General features: G+C 44.6%; 1 protein-coding gene across 7 annotated transcripts in view; it reads left to right on the top strand.

Moving 5' to 3' along the window:
- Positions 1-16,681, top strand: part of ESYT2 (extended synaptotagmin 2) — a 75,992-nt gene that overhangs the window by 54,936 nt on the left and 4,375 nt on the right. For 3 of the 7 annotated variants that reach the window (XM_082473227.1, XM_082473229.1, XM_082473233.1), the window contains exons 14-20: positions 3,660-3,722; positions 8,622-8,696; positions 10,166-10,252; positions 11,884-12,033; positions 13,266-13,654; positions 14,808-14,906; positions 16,258-16,389. In XM_082473227.1, the coding sequence (XP_082329353.1) occupies positions 3,660-3,722; positions 8,622-8,696; positions 10,166-10,252; positions 11,884-12,033; positions 13,266-13,654; positions 14,808-14,906; positions 16,258-16,389 (995 nt within the window). Of the gene's footprint in view, positions 1-3,659; positions 3,723-8,621; positions 8,697-10,165; positions 10,253-11,883; positions 12,034-13,265; positions 13,655-14,807; positions 14,907-16,220; positions 16,390-16,681 lie in introns of those variants that run through there. The other 4 variants (XM_082473228.1, XM_082473230.1, XM_082473232.1 and 1 more) reach the window with 3 other exon arrangements.

The raw sequence follows: 16,681 nt of genomic DNA, 5'->3' as shown, positions 1-16,681 counted from the left end.
TGAATAACGTCATGTAAGCAAAAGACAGACAGAAAGAAAAGTGATTGTACTAACCTTCTGTTACAAGGGCACTTTGTGCATGAAGTATGCTCTGACTGTCAAAGGCAAAGGATCTTTACAAAACCGCCACCCGGTTGGGCCTGTTTCCACGGGAGTGCGTGCCGTCTCCTGCGTTTCTGCGTGATTCTTTGACTCTGCCTGTTGCATCCTGGTTATTAGTGCTTTTGTGCCTTCATTGACCGCAGTCTACCATTCTTTGCTTTCTTCTCCCATTTCCATTTTCCCAAGAGTATCTACGAGGGAAACTTTGGGTGTGGCTACTTAAAAGAGAGGCGAGCGTCGGGACTAGTGTTTTGTGAGAATACCGCCTCGGTCTGTAGCGCACCGTTTGTGAGTTCTCAGTGTTCTTCCTTCCTTCTGTTTGGTGGAGGCTGCTAGAGCGTGCACTGGAGCTTCAGCGCCACCTGCCCAGCAGTGGGATGACGTGCACGCCTTTCCAGCTTCTTGCATGATTGCAGTTCCTGGGCATGCTTCTTTCGTGCTTGTTTTGTGAAACGTAACACTGCTGTAACTAATGTTGGTGACTGCATCTGATACCGAGGTGGACAAACCCCATGAGCCGTGGAGGAGCCTTGGGCTCTGACGCTGCTCCTGGCCCTTAAAAAATTAAAAAAAAAAAAATCTGAGGAAAAAGTAGTGAAGCCATAATGATTAAAATGGATTTTCTTATGGTTCGTCTCAATGTGAGATGTAAATATTTCTTGGCAAGCTTTCAAAGAACTTCCTTAAATCTACTTTCTCCTCCTGACCAAACACAGAAGTGTCAGAGCTTGGCTTTCCATGAAGTCCCCCGTGGCCTTGGGGACAGTCAGTGAAGGCAGAAACTCACTGCGGCCCTGAAAACGCGCCTTCTCCCTCCCCATTTAACCAGAGCTCCTAGGGTGAAAAAACATGTTGAGTTTATGATTCACTTCTTTTAAGGAACTTAAAGAATTTCCTGGGGTGGGTAATTGAGCATTTCTACCTTTATCTGGGAAGCTGATCTTCATCTCACATGTTTCCCTGAGGCCTTGCTCTGGTGCCTTGATCCCTGGCACTGTTCTTGGACCTTTTAGCAGTTATTTTCACTTGCTTTGGGGTCAGAGAAAGCCACCGATGGCTTAGTCATTAGTCTAGAAACTAATTATTGATTTAATTCAATAACTAGTGAGATTCTTAAAGTTCATTTGTTTCATTTTAATTTATTTCTATTTCCGCATGCATTCTCAGTTTATTCTTATTTAAAAAACAAAAAAGAAGGGGGAGAGCAAAACTGAAAGAATAGGCATTTTGACCCATTTTATAGATGAGGACAGTCAAGCCGCTGAAGAGTGGGTGAGCTGCTGTTGGGTCTCCTCGCGTCCCCTGCCCACCTGCTGGGAGGTCAGAAGGAGGGCAGTCATGCGTATCAGCAGCTGTTTCCTGTCACTTCCAGGTGTTTCCTAGTGGAAATCTGTGTTGTAAGCTGCTGTCAATGACAGTCTTGCTCAGCTGCATGAGTTACTGTTTTCTGTAACTGCTTCTTCTAAAGGAAATATTTCTGAACTTGTGTCAGGATTTTTTAACTTGCTTTGTAATATTTAGCTAAGACGTGTCTGGGTTATCCAAGCTAACTTTCCTCCCACATTACCAGAACCACATGCTCTGCTTGATGATTCAGGTACAGGAATCAACAAAATGTCCTACAAAATAAATTCGAATAGACTGATCACTTTTCTCCCCTTTGATTGGCAGTGGGAAGTGAGATCAGTTGTCAGCTGTCCCTGAGGGCCGAGCCTGTGGCTGTGTCCAGGAGAGGGTTTGGGCTGCGGCCAGCCCGTCGCTCTCCTACCTTCTGCTGCTCAGAGCCCTCTTCATGTGCAGCCGCACCAGTGCATTTCCACTGGTGGTCCCGTCTGGGAGCCTCAGCATAGCAGGACTTTCTCCCACGCTGGGAACGGCCTCTTTATCCTGTGGCCTTAGCACTCGGGCCTCCTCCTTTTGGCCAGAGGAACGAGAGGGTGATTTCTGACCCCCGGGAGGCCAGCTTCAGACCCTGAGGCCTCCCTGACCACATGCATTTCCCAGGTACTTTCCAAGGGCTCTGCGTGCACAGCTCATTGAGTCTCAGGCTGGCAGGACCTTTTCTCAGATGAGGCGCTGAGATTAGAGACCCAGGGTCGCCACTAGGAAGCCGCAGAGCCGGGATCTGAACACAGCTATGTGACCCAGAGCCCACATTTTCCACCCTCCTGTCTGGTCCATCCTTGTATAAAGTGAACTTGTTATCACTTCATTAAGTTTGTAAGTTCATAATGCTGTATATGGGGTTTATCTGAGGGGAGTGGTGTTTGCACTAGTGTCCACTTTATACATAAAAGTGTTGGTTGTATAACATGGAAACCCTTGGGTGTGATGCTTCTAGGTGCTCTGTGAAAGTGATTTGAGCTCTCAGTTTAAAAAAGTGCAGGTAACTGTTACTGCCCCCGCTTACGGTACGCAGCCCCCGAGCGGACGGTGCGGTGACGTCCGGAGGCCCCACGCTGGGCCCTCGCCGAGCGCACCTGAGCAGCCTGATCTGCCTCGCCTCAGGCCGGTGCGGCTTCCCACGCCCGCCCTCGCAGGCCCCTCTTGCACCCCTAACACCTGCCATGGCCTCTCTCTTTGTTTCACTTCACTTGATGCGCTTTGAATAACATGTGCACAGTACAGGTCACATCCATGCAAAGTTAGCTACAGGAGAGGTTCCTTGATACCCACAGGTTGTCCCTCCTCACAGCTCAGGGCAGCAGTTCCCAGCCCGGCCCGGCCCCACCCTCTAGGGGCATCTGCTGGGGCTGGTGTTTCAGGCTGCTTCATAAAGAATAGAATTCAATTTGAAGTTAATTACAACTAAAGTGATCAAGTTTTTCATCTTAAATGTTAATCCTCAAAGGATCTTGCAAAACAACTCAGTCTTGCCCTTTTGAGGGCCAGAAAGTAATGAGTTTTTGAAAATCAATAAAAGAAGGACATAAAACCTGTAATAATAGAACTTTAAAGCAAGGAGGAACTTTTGAGGTGACTTAGTCAGCCTCTGCATTTTGTGCTTGGAAAAGAATGGGGGACGAAATACATCAGGTCCTGTCTCTACTGTGGTTTTCCACGAGAAGGTAAAGTTCAGAAGGAGGAAAAGTAGCATTTGGTGTTATAGGCTATGATTTGGTTTGAGAGCAGTTGGGGCATCTGTGGCCCATTCATTTGTACTTTAGATAAAACCTTTAGGTTAATTATGGTTGATATTTTAGGGGTTTGTTCAAGCAAAGGATAGTAAATAGAACCCTTTCCTCAAGTTTCACTCTTGGATTTTTCAAATCCCAAAGACAAGAGGGGTGGGGGAGTAAAAGAACAGTAATCATAGAGGGTAAGGAAATATGTTTTGATATTTATAAAGGTTTAGTCTAAGATAAAATCTTGGGCATAAAGAATACTTTTACAAATGATTTATACTGTTTCTTTGTGTAATTCTTGGTGGTTTTTGTTTAAAGATTTTTTGTTGTTGTTGTTGTTTTCGTAAATTTTCATGTCATTAACCTTAACATAAACTCCTCATTGCATGTTTTATTAACCCTTGGTGTATTCATTTTCTTCTGACTTGAAAGAGTAACCCATTAGAATTTAACCCTGATGTCTTGAAGAAGGCTGCAATTCAGAAAGCTTTAAAGGTAAACTAATAGTTTTCCCTTTGAAAGTTAATTAAAACATATTGAAAGAGATGATGCTCTAACCTTTATCGGTTTACTGACAAATTCTTCCCAAAGTAATAGAGTAATTACTTGTTTAGTTGCGGAGAGCCTACTTTTGTTGTCAAAGAATTAGTAGTTAGAAGAATTTAAGTCGATTTTGACGATAAATTTTACAAAATGCCAATATGGTAAATTAGACTTTTGTCCTGTTGGCCTTAGGCAGCAGTATCTAAGGTGGTTTTAAATCATCTGTACTTTAATTGGATTTGAATTTGTGAAAATGGTGAAATAGAAGTTCTGTTTAAAATCTTAACCAGTTTTTAGATTATGATTAAAACGTATGCCCGATGCACTGTGACTTTCCATTAAAAAAAAAAATCACCTCTTCCAATATGCTGAGTCAGGGCTGTCTCTTGAGTCAGTGACCTCGTGGCTTTCGGTGCTGCTAGTTTGGGTGACAGATCTTTTAAGAAGCTTTAATCTCATTAAATGAGGTATATTGAAAACTAAGCTCCACTCCCGAAAATGACATGAGCATGTATTTTCTGGCTAAATTGTTAAAGGTTTTCTATGACTTACAAATGTTTTATTATGTTTTTCTAATTTCTTTGAGCATTTTAGACTTAAATATTTTGGGGGGTGAGGGGTTAAATGTAGTTGCTTTAAGAAAATTCTATCCAAAGGAATCAGGAATCGTTTTTAATCAGTTTCATCCAGAAGAATAAGTTAAAATTCAAAAGTGAGGAAGACTAGCATTCTGCTTTGATGCAGTATTTAGTAAGCCCTTAACCCCACCCCACACTGAGGAGGTGAGGTGGACTACTCCTTTGGAGTACTAGTTAGTTAGCAGAGTAGTCGAAATACCTGTTCGGATAGAAAGCCCAGAGATAAACCCACGTACATATGGTCACCTTATCTTTGATAAAGGAGGGAAGAATATACAGTGGAGAAAAGACAGCCTCTTCAATAAGTGGTGCTGGGAAACCTGGACCAGCTGCATGTAAAAGAATGAAATTAAAACACTCCCTAACACCATACACAAAAATAAACTCAAAATGGATTAAAGACCTAAATGTAAGGCCAGACACTAAAAAACTCTTAGAGGAAAACATAGGCAGAACACTCTATGACATAAATCACAGCAAGATCCTTTTTGACCCACCTCCTAGAGAAATGGAAATAAAAACAAAAATAAACAAATGGGACCTAATGAAACTTAAAAGCTTTTGCACAGCAAAGGAAACCATAAACAAGATGAAAAGACAACCCTCAGAATGGGAGAAAATATTTCCAAATGAAGCAACTGACAAAGGATTAAACTGCAAAATTTACAAGCAGCTCATGCAGCTCAATATCAAAAAAACAACTCAATCCAAAAATGGGCAGAAGACCTTAAATAGACATTTCTCCAAAGAAGATATACAGATTGCCAACAAACACATGAAAGGATGCTCAACATCACTAATCATTAGAGAAATGCAAATCACAACTACAATGAGGTATCATCTCACACCGGTCAGAATGGCCCTCATCAAAAAATCTACAAACAATAAATGCTGGAGAGGAGGGTGTGGAGAAAAGGGAACCCGCTTGCACTGTTGGTGGGAATGTAAATTGATACAGACACTATGGAGAACAGTATGGAGGTTCCTTAAAAATCTAAAAATAGAACTACCATACGACCCAGCAATCCCACTACTGGGCATATACCCTGAGAAAACCATAATTCAAAAAGAGTCATGTACCACAGTGTTCATTGCAGCACTGTTTACAATAGCCAGGACATGGAAGCAACCTAAGTGTCCATTGACAGATGAATGGATAAAGAAGATGTGGCACATATATACAATGGAATATTACTCAGCCATAAAAAGAAACGAAATTGAGTTGTTTGTAGTGAGGTGGATGGACCTAGAGACTGTCATACAGAGTGAAGTTAAGTCAGAAAGAGAAAAATAAATACCGTATGCTAACACGTATATATGGAATCTAAAAAAAAAATTTCTGAAGAACCTAGGGGCAGGACAGGAATAAAGACACAGCTGTAGAGAATGGACCTGAGGACACGGGGAGGGGGAAGGGTAAGCTGGGACGAAGTGAGAGAGTGGCATGGACTTATATATACTACCAAATGTAAAACAGATAGCTAGTGGGAAGCAGCCGCATAGCACAGGGAGATCAGCTTGGTGCTTTGTGACCACCTAGATGGGTGGGATAGGGAGGGGAGGGTGGGAGGGAGACACAAGAGGGAGGAGATATGGGGATATATGTATATGTATAGCTGATTCATTTTGTTGTAAAGCAGTAACTAACACACCCTTGTAAAGCAATTATACTCCAGTAAAGGTGTTTAAAAAAAAAAAAGAAAAGAAATACCTGATCCTCACCGGAACACTGGGAGGAACCATATCCATGGTCTTCGCTCCCCATTTCTTTGATAACTGAAGATTATTAACCCACAGAGCGTGACGGTTAGAATGAAGGCTCTCCAGTTAGGCTAGACTGTCTGGGCTTTAATCCCAGCACAACTGCTCGTCAGTGGGACCTGCAGCAGGCTGCTGAGTCCTCCCTGGTTTGTTACTCAGAGTGGTAGTGATATTCTCTTCTGTGTGGGAGTGTTGAGTACGTTAAGTACATGCATGTAAAAGTGCCCAGTGTAGCGAGCATAATATGTATGTTTTTAATTGCTATTATATTATTTAAGCCTAACAGCTGAGTTCTGGAAATGGTATTATGCCCATTTTATAGATACGAAAACTGAGGTTCAAATAAATACGTAGATCTCAGTAATCAAGTGGTAAAAAGCTAAGATTTAAATTCAACACAGTCTGACTTAAACGCTTATATTTTCATTATACCTTGTGTGTCTTACTTGTGCTGATGCATTTTGAATATTGCGTCCTGATAGAAAACTTAGTCACTGATTTAACCTTATTTCATAGAATCCAAAACATCAACCACTTTAGGATGCGGGTTTCGCATCCACGGGTTCAACCAACCGAGGATCGAAAATATCCTGAAAAAATCTACAGAAAGTTCCAAACAGCAGCATTACATTGTGTTTACAACTATTTACATAGCATTTACACTTTATCAGGTATTATATGTAATCTGGAGATGAGTTAAATTATATGGAGGATAACACCAGGTCATTTTATAGATGGGATTTGAGCATCCTCGGATTTTGGTATCCTGGGGGGTCTTGGAACCAACCTCCCACAGATGCTGAGGGACGACTGTACACCATTATTTTATGTACTGCTAAGAAAGAAAGTAAGGTGCCAGTTAAGGTTTGATAGTGTTTATTTTATACTTAAAGAATTTTTAGACTTAGGATAAACATAGATTTTTATCATGTAACATGCACACACAAAAGCAAAATACAAGCAAAATAAATTGATGAAGGCAGTGATAACTACCACTCTAATCTGCCCAAAAACAGGCGCTTAAAGTCATCAATTGTAAGTTTCATTTTGTTTTCAGAGATGTTAGAAAGTTTAAAAGCGGGGCGAGGGTATATTGAAACTGATGAGCTACAGTAAATCTCTAGGAATGAATGGCTACTTTTTCAGAGATTAAGTAAGTGTATTAGTTAAACTCAGCTTCTGTATCAAAGACTCTAGAGTAGCAGTAGCTTAAGTAAAGACAGAAGTTTATTTCCCTTGAATGTCGCAGAATTCTGGCCTGTGGCTTTGCGGTGTTCAATGCCTCCAGCCAGAAGAGGGGCACAGCAAAGGCCAGAGCTCCCCAGACTGTTACAGGGCCACACCTGACTACAAGGGAGATTCGGAAATAGAATCCGTGTCACAGAGGATTTGTGCTCAGCTATGACTCTAGGACTCTCGTGTTAAGGGAAGAAGGAGAAATGGATTTAGGGGGGAAATTAGTATCCTCCCACGGTAGTCTGTAGCCTTGGATTTTTTTTAACAGTGTTTATTTCATTTCGCAGAATTCATTCACATCAAAAAGATGAACCAGAAACTAGATTATCGCAGTAGGTTTGGGCTAGTAATATTTTATTCCAATAATCATGAATTTTACGCCTCTGTCATTGTTGCAGTGTTGAGGATTGACTCTAAAATTATTTAACTTAAAAACATTTTGTGACCTTCTAATTAATTTCCACTAACACAAATATTTAACAGCATCTTCTTGTGGGGCTAAGTTATAAATAAACCTCATGTCCCATATATGTTGTATTTTACTATGTATTCTATCAGCTGTCTGTGCTAAAGTATGCTTCTTACCATTTTTTCTTATTCCTGAATTTTTCTCATTGCATTTGTATCTGCTTAAATGCGATTTAGATTGACGTTTATTCTTCCAGTCAAAATTACTTAGCAGCTGGTAAGCAAGGTTCGATAATCTGATAGCTACATGTTTGAACAGAAGATAATAAATTAAAAACGTAAAAATGTGCCTCTGACGCTTTATTATTTTTACGATTCCAACCAGAAGACTGTTATGAATCACACACTCTATCACATTTGTCCTTCCTGTGCTTTTCTGTTTCCATTTGTTGCACTTTATTCATTTTGTTACCCTAGTAAAATAAGTTTTGAGAGCTGGAATTAACATTAAAGATTTTCGGAAGATTCCGTTTTTCCAAAGTTGCTTGCTTTAAAAAAAGACCTAAACGTTTTAAAATTGTTTGCAAATACAAGTTTTCTTGATTTATTTTATGTAGATACAATTATGGCTTTGGGGTGTGTTAGCAATTAATTGTTTTCCAGTTAAATTGTGCCTAGATACTCCCTGTAACTGAAGTATCAGAAGTAAATAGAAGTGACTGTTAATATAAGCCAATAATTCCATTTTTAGTAATCCCCATTTCAAGATGTGTTTATTGATTTTTATCTGTTTTTTGTTTTTGGATAGTCAGGGAAGAAAATATACAGCAACCCAAATCCTCTTGTCCAAATGTCAGTTGGTCACAAGGCCCAGGAGAGCAAGGTAAGGCGCCGACAGTCTGGCTGGGGCTCCCTGTGACTGTGCTGTCACTGTCACCAGTTGCGGGTGGTGCAGGCATCGAGACCATTGATTTATGAGTCTTTCTTTTGTTTTCCCAAATCAGTTGTTTGATAACCAGCTACTTAATTTGGTATCAAATATATTCATTTAAAAGTCACATTAAAAAGTGACATGAATATGTTAATTATGCTTTTGCTTGATTTCATGGGTAGATGACACGGGACAGATTCTAAGTTTCCTTTGAATGTCCTATTAATATTTTGTTTAAAAGACAACCAGCGGTGCACAGTAAGTCCCCTACACGCGAACGAGTTTCTTCCTGAGAGTGAGTTTGTAAGTCCAATTTGTTTGTTAAGTCCCACAGAGTTAGCGTAGGGTACCCCACTAACACAGTCAGCTATATAGTACTGTACTGTAATAGGTTTATAATACTTTTCACACAAATAATACATAAAAAACAAACACAAAAAATAAAACATTTTTAATCTTACAGTATAGTACCTTGGAAAGTACGGTAGTACAGTCCAACAGCTGGCCTCCAGGGGCTGGCATCGAGTGAACAGGCAAGAAGAGTTACCGACTGGAGGAGGGAGAGGAGGGGTTGTCGACAATAGGAGCCAGAGGGCAGGCTGCAGTTTCACTCACGCCTGACGTTGATGGCACAGGTTCTGGTTCCTCTGGAACCGGATACACATTCGCGTCTTTGAAAGGTCACAGCTTGAAGGTGCATATGTAGGGGACTTATTCAACAAATATGATTCTATTCAAAAATTGAGAGAGGGCATTGCTGTTGCTGTAATATGTGCTACTTTCAGGAAACATTTCAGGAATTCCTCCTATTTATTTATTTATTTATTTATTTATTTATTTATTTTTATGGCTGTGTTGGGTCTTCATTTCTGTGTGAGGGCTTTCTCTAGTTGTGGCAAGCGGGGGCCACTCTTCATCGCGGTGCGCCGGCCTCTCACTATCGCGGCCTCTCTTGTTGCGGAGCACAGGCTCCAGACGCCCAGGCTCAGTAATTGTGGCTCACGGGCCCAGTTGCTCCGCGGCATGTGGGATCTTCCCAGACCAGGGCTTGAACCCGTGTCCCCTGCATTGGCAGGCAGACTCTCAACCACTGCGCCACCAGGGAAGCCCCCTCCCTTTTTTTAACTGCTAACCATTAATCTAAGAAACTTCCTGACGTGCAGCACTCCGCCAGCCTGGGTAGGTTGTGGAGTGAGGGCCACACATGCGGATGGCGCATTGTCATGGGGGCCGGACCCGGGCTGGGAGCTGCTGGCAGGTCATCCGCTGACACACTCTAGACCTTCCACAGTTAACTCATGATGGGACAGCCCAGAGGATAGGTATCATCCTTAGCTTCCAAGTGCAATACTCGATAAACACAGTGTGGTAGTGCTTTTCCACAGAAAATATCCCAGAGCTGATTTTGATATTTCTTTCAGATTCGGTACAAAACCAATGAACCTGTGTGGGAGGAAAACTTCACTTTCTTCATTCACAATCCCAAGCGCCAGGAGCTCGAGGTGGAGGTAAGTGATTTGCATGTTTACGTGGTTGTGTTTGTACCTCTGCGTCACATAGTCAACACAGGGAGAACCGCCATCGTGGGCCCACCAGATGTGTTCATGCCCTAAGTGTCGGGTGGGGGCTGGTCAGTTTTTAATTTTCAACTTTTGACTGACTGTTACTGGCGTCCAGAGGTGCAGTGGGTGTTGGTGTTCACATGTTGGCACCACTGTCAGCCCTGCTGGACGTGCTTATTCTAGTCGCTTCCGTGTGGATACCTCAGGGTACTGCTCGTAATGACACTTCCCTTCCTGTTCCTTCCTCACTGCCAGCCCGGCCTCGGCGTCAGTGGACACCTTTGCCTCCTTCCAGATCCTTAGGGCAAAGCCTTTGTGTTTCACTTCCTTCTACTCCTCCTGCCGGTTTGCTGAGCGTTTTTGTCATGAATGGGTGTTGAATTTTGTCAGAGACTTTTCTATAAGTATTGAGATGATCACGTGATTTTCCTTTTTAAGTTTGTAAATATGGTGAAATGCAGTGTTGACTTTTAAATCTTAAATCTTGCAAACATTTACTGGTTTTCAAGATTTAACATGAGAAAACCTTGCAAACAAACCTTTATTTGGGCATAACCCCACTTGTGATGTAGTATCCTTTTTATGTGTTCAATTTAATTTGCTAAAATTTTAAGAATTTTTGTATCATAAGTAAGCAATAAAGGTATATTGTGCAGCACAGAGAACTAGAGCCATTATTTTGTAATAACTTTAAATGGAGTACAGTCTATAAAGTTAATGAATAACTTTTATATACCTGAAACTAATATAATATTGTAAACTGTACTTCAATTTTAAAAAAAGAATAAGATGGGCTAACCTTTAAAACAAAGAATTTTTGCACTACTCTTAAAATAATCTATAGTAACCGGACCTTGGATTAAAAAAAATAATTTTTAACGTTCTGTGAAGTTAGTTATTTCAATAAAAAATGCTTTTGCGATTACAGTTTAAAAAATAAGCAATCAGGCTTTTCGGTTTTCACGTGTAGTTAACTTATATGATCATTGCTGTAGAGCCTGTGAAACCACCAAAGTTCTTACTCCTTTTGCTTAAACTACCTGTATCGCAGCAACCTAACAGGAGTAATTCCTGTTGCAGAGGCAGAGCTGAAGGTTATTATTCAGGAGCCAGAAATTGTCATGCAGTTAAAGCAGATATTGTACATTTTGAGTAGAAGTCTTAAAAGAAGCTTAGAAATGGGTCTTCTCCATGAACAAGTGTCACCACTGGAACTTGGCGCACTGCTAGGCATGTGTATTGTCACCGTTTTCACAGGACTGAGGACATTTCCTTCTAATCTTCAGATTTGTGTGGACTGCTGCCTCTCGGCTCAGGGTCCTTGTAATGGATTCCTCGAACGGGGTTTTCTCTTTTTTGTGCTCATTGTGACTATGTGATTGGGAGATGACAGGCCCCGTGACATGGCGACGCTGTAGCATCACTTGTTGCAATGTTTTGAGTCTCCCTGAGGGGGTTTCCTACTGCGTTGTGCATGGCGACAGGACGTAGAAGGAGGTGGCCGAAGACGGGGTTCTGGGCCTCCCTGCGTGTTCCGTCTCCATCCCCGGCGTTGAGCGCTCCGTCGTGTTTGGCAGGTGAAAGACGAGCAGCACCCGTGTTGCCTGGGGAACCTGAGGATCCCTCTCAGCCAGCTGCTCTCGTGCGAGGACATGACCCTGAACCGGCGCTTCCAGCTCAGTGACTCAGGTCCCAGCAGCTCGCTGAAGATGACGCTCGCCCTCAGGGTACTGCCGTCTCCAGAGCCTGGCGGGGAAGGGTCCTGGGTGGGCGGGCGCGTGGCGCTCCCGTGCTGGGCGCCGGGCGGGGGTGACAGGAAGGTGCTTCACGGGGAGTGCGAGTTTGCACGTTGCTGCTTTGCTGGCTGTGTAGCTCAGGGGAGAGATGGCCAGGGCTGGGACTCCGGCACCGACAGCAGCGGTGTTTCCAGCTTGCTTGAGCAGGCCCGGAACTGTTCCTTGGGCTTTCACATGAATCCCACCAGCCTTTTTTTTTTTTTTTTTTTTTAATCCTTTTGTCCAGAAAGTATTGCTATCTGGATCAATAAAGTTTTCTGCTAATGTTAAATTTTCTAAGGTCATTCAGAAAAGAATTTTAAAAAACTCTGCAAGACGGTGGAGATTACAGGAAAAATATTGTCCAAAATAGACGATGATTCATTTGTAAGTACCTAAGGAAATGCTGAAAATAAAACTGGCAAACATACAGGAAAATGCTAAAACTCTCTAATTTTTAAAATGCAAATTAAAATGCAGAACCAACTTTTTTTAAAGTGAAACAAACTTAGTCTGTGGAAGGTGTGGTGGAAACGGCCTCCTTGTGCCGGGTCACAGCCTTTCCAGAAGGGACTTCAGTGTCTTCAGTTGTAAATCACAGAGCCCTTTCTCTGGAAACCTGGCACCTGGTAATAACACAGAACTGGGGGTGTTGGCTGCAGCTTTACTTGGTAAAAGCGGGAAGAAACTTCAGGCCGTTGGGATGACCCCCAAGGCAGGGTGTAGTCTGCTCGGGGACATGTGCACACTCAGAGCTAATGTGAAAGGAAGCAAAGCGGGGAGGTGTTGCTCCCATGTCAACCCTAGGGGTCCGGCAGCCTCGCCCTTCCCCAGTCGCTGGTGGAGACGGTAGGAAAGGGGTCGGTGTAGGGTGGGGTTTGTGGCTCGGGCTCTGCCACTGTCAAGCTGTCACCACTGTGCAGAAGAGTGGCCAGGAGGAGGCCGGAGACAGATGCACAGAAGTGAGGCTTGCACCACGCGGTGCTGTGGCGGTTACCCGCATGTGCCTTTTTCTACACTTTCTGTAATATGGTAGGATAGCTGAACAGAGAGGCTAGATTGTTTTTCATGTTTTGTGCCAAGCTTTAAAGAAACGTTTGCAAATGAGTATCTCTAAAGCTGTTTGTGTATGAGGCTGTTACCAGTGTCACCCGTTTTAATTTTGTATCTGTTTTCACCTCTAGGTACTCCACCTTGAAAAGCAAGAAAGGTCTCCAGACCACCAGCATGCAGCTCAAGTAAAGCGACCCTCTGTTTCCAAGGAAGGGAGAAAAATATCTGTCAGATCTCATATGTCTGCATCGCCAGGCACTGGTGACAGCTGCACAGCCCCATCCACGCCGGTCATCGGGGGCTGCGATAATAAGCCAGGTGTGGAAGAGAGAGCCCAGCCTGCAGAGGCCAGCCCACAGGGGCCGCGGGACCTGGGCAGAAGCTCCTCCAGCCTCCAGGCCGGCAGCACCGGCTCCCCCAGCCACGTCTCCGTCAAGGAGCCCACCCCAAGCATCGCCTCAGACATCTCGCTGCCCGTCGCCACACAGGAGCTGCGACAGAGGCTGCGGCAGCTTGAGAAGTAACTAGACGCCCCTTGCTCTTGCTGAATCGGCGCTTGACCCGCGGGCTGCGGGGAGGGAACGCGGTCCTAAGCCAAACAGCTTTCAGGCAGTGTGGCCCTTTCTCTCACCGAGCCTTTGGCTTTCAAAGTAGACCTGCCATTTCCCAGGGCCTAGTATTTGGCTTATTTAAAGCTTAGGAACGGTGGAGTGATCCTCAGACCAGGAAGGCAGAGTCTAAAGCTGACCTGACACGGAAAGGCTTGGCGGAAGCTGGACATGTTTGTCGCATGAGAACAGGCCCTGCTCTTTCATGCTTGGACCCCACCCGTTTCACCGCCCAATGGGTTTGTCTGTCTGTGGATGTTTGTGTGGATTTCTCACTTATGCCCCGTGAGTCATGGGCGTGTCCGTGGTTTCCTTAGATAAGGACAGAGTCTGCAGTTACTCTAAGCTTCCGACGTGAGCCTTTTCCTCTCAGCAGGGGGAGTGGGTTGCCCTTTGGGGCAGTCTCCTCTTTGCTGCCCTGCGGTGTGCTGAGCACGGAGCAGAGGCCGAGGTGTGGAGCCTGTGGCCCGGGGCTCAGCCGGGGCAGGCGGCCGTAACCCATGCGCAGAGCAGCTCTGCTCGTGGCTGCGATTTTGGGAGAAAGGAAGCAGTCCCTCTCTCTCCCTTGCTCTAGAAAGAAAGAGAATTTTAAATAAGAAACCAGTTTTTCTCAGGAGCTAAACTTGGGGAGAAACCGAGAAGATCTCGGAGCTGAGTCAGAGCCGTCATTGGTTGTCCTGGAGCTGGTGCCTCAGCCTGAGACAGGGATGGAGGGGAGGGGGTGTGACCTCATCAGACGACCCGTGAGGTGCACAGCAAGGGGCTCTGAGAAAGGAGTGCAGATTTGGGCAGTTCTGGGGTAGACATAGCTTCAGAAACACTGAAGAGTTGATGTTTGTAAGGAGACCCTGTGTCTTGTTTTCACTTTGGGCCATAGTTTTTAGTAGTTGGGTTATATTGAACCCTCGGATGAAATACGAATCCAGCTGGTCCGTTTATACCCAGAAGTTCAGACCGGGTTCACGTCTGTGGGTACTTTCCTTCCCTCTTGTCTGAGTGAATGAATGTGCTCACAGCCTCTGTGCTGTCTGAGGAGCGCTCTCACTCTCCGCTTTGTTTCCCCAGTGGGACGACCCTGGGACAGTCCCCGCTGGGGCAGATCCAGCTAACCGTCCGGCACAGCTCGCAGAGGAACAAGCTGGTGGTGGTCGTGCACTCCTGCAGGTGAGCCGGGCTCTCGGCTCTCGCGTCACGGGCAGCGGTTTGTTTCATTTACAGACCAGAGCAAGTAGGCGATACTGCAATTAGATACTGTAATCCTGGTTTTCAGGTTCTTAACCTTGTTTCATAACATTTTCTGTTAGTAACCGTTTTGGTTGCTTTGTAACACTCCCTTAAACTGCCATATTGTAGTTTATAAAACATTCCCTATGGCTGAACGTTTAGAACACGATAACGAACATAGTTTTCTTTTATTGAAGTGTCTTTTGGGGATTCAGTTTCCAGGAGTAGATTTATAACAATTCAGAGAATCCAGGCAAGTCTGTGGGATAGTGACAGGAATAGCTGTAGTTGTTCGGGAAGAGCAGACGAGCTCTTGTCCCCACAGGCAGGACGGTTTGTACCGATTCAGTGAACGTCACATGAGATGACGGTGTTGCTTCAGTTTGTGTTTGATGAATGATGATGGTGTGGAGCTGGTTATTTTCCTTTACGTGACTTGACTGTCTCACTAGTAGCTGTGATGTAAATACGTGGATGTTATAAAAAGGTGTGGAAACAGGAAAGTAAAATTAGTAACATTTAGAAACATGATTATATAAATGTCGAGTTCGCTTCACTACCTGTTTATTGAGCACCTTCTATGTTCCTGCTGCCGAGATAATTACTATGCGAGATTCCGGAGCAGCAGTCTGATTCAGCGGACTCTCCCTCGTGGGCTTTCGGTCCATCAACAAGGGAACAGTTGGAAGTGGTTGCAGGGACAGCTGACCCTTGAGCAGCGTGGGTTTGAGTGGCATGGCTCCACCCACACGTGGAGCTTTTCGGTAGTAAATGCCACCGCCCTACACGATTTGCAGTTGGTTGACTCCACGGAGGCGGAGCCACGTACGCGGAGGGTTGGAGCCCTTAACCTCCACGTGGTTCAGGGGTCGGCTGCAATTAAATACTAGAGTGTTTGGCCCAGTTGTCCGAGGACAAGAGCAGCGTGAAGCTGCGTGAAGGAGGTGGGCCTGCGTCTGTGAAGCGTTCAGGTGGACGAAGGGCAGAGGGTGGGGTCCGTGGCCTGAGCAGGACCCGGGGAGGGGTCTCCCGCGAGGCTGACCGCATCCCCTCACTGGGAGGGGACAGTGAAGCAGTGTGGAAAGGTGATTCTATGTGGGTCAGAACATCCCCCAAACCCTGGGCTCAGGAAACGTGGCAGAGACCACCTCTGCAGAGCCGCTGAACGAAGTGCGCGTGGGAAGAAAGCAGTCACGGGATACAAGTAAAACCAGGTAGTAAGTTCCAGTGCGGTGCTCCTTGTCATTTTACTAGATTCTAATACCGAGCATTCTCTGGTCTGTGTTATAAGAAATCTCATTGCCTTCTCCGAAGACGGCTCTGATCCCTACGTCCGCCTGTACTTGTTACCAGACAAGAGGAGGTCAGGAAGGAGAAAAACACACGTGTCAAAGAAAACGCTGAACCCCGTGTTTGATCAGAGGTACGCGTCCACTCAGTGGGGTAGACAGTTGTGTTCACCACTCAAGGAAGGCCTGGTGGTGCCTTGGAATGACTGAGGCATTTACACCAGTGAGAGCATGAGTGAAAAAGGCCTCCCGAAGAGCGGTCGTAAACTTGTTAACATAAATAAATAAGTAGGCATTTGAGCATCACGTCGTGAATCCTCAGGCCACACTCCACCAGCCTTGGCCTGTGCACATGTGGGGAAATAGTAGGTCGAATGGTGTTGATATCCATTAACTCAGTTACTAGTCACTTAATCATGGTTTCTC

This window comes from Balaenoptera physalus (assembly GCF_965194825.1).
Source record: "Balaenoptera physalus genome assembly, chromosome: 8".
Lineage (NCBI taxonomy): Eukaryota > Metazoa > Chordata > Mammalia > Artiodactyla > Balaenopteridae > Balaenoptera > Balaenoptera physalus.
The sequence above is the reverse complement of the archived record's forward strand: the minus strand, read 5'-3'. Positions and strand labels throughout refer to the sequence as shown.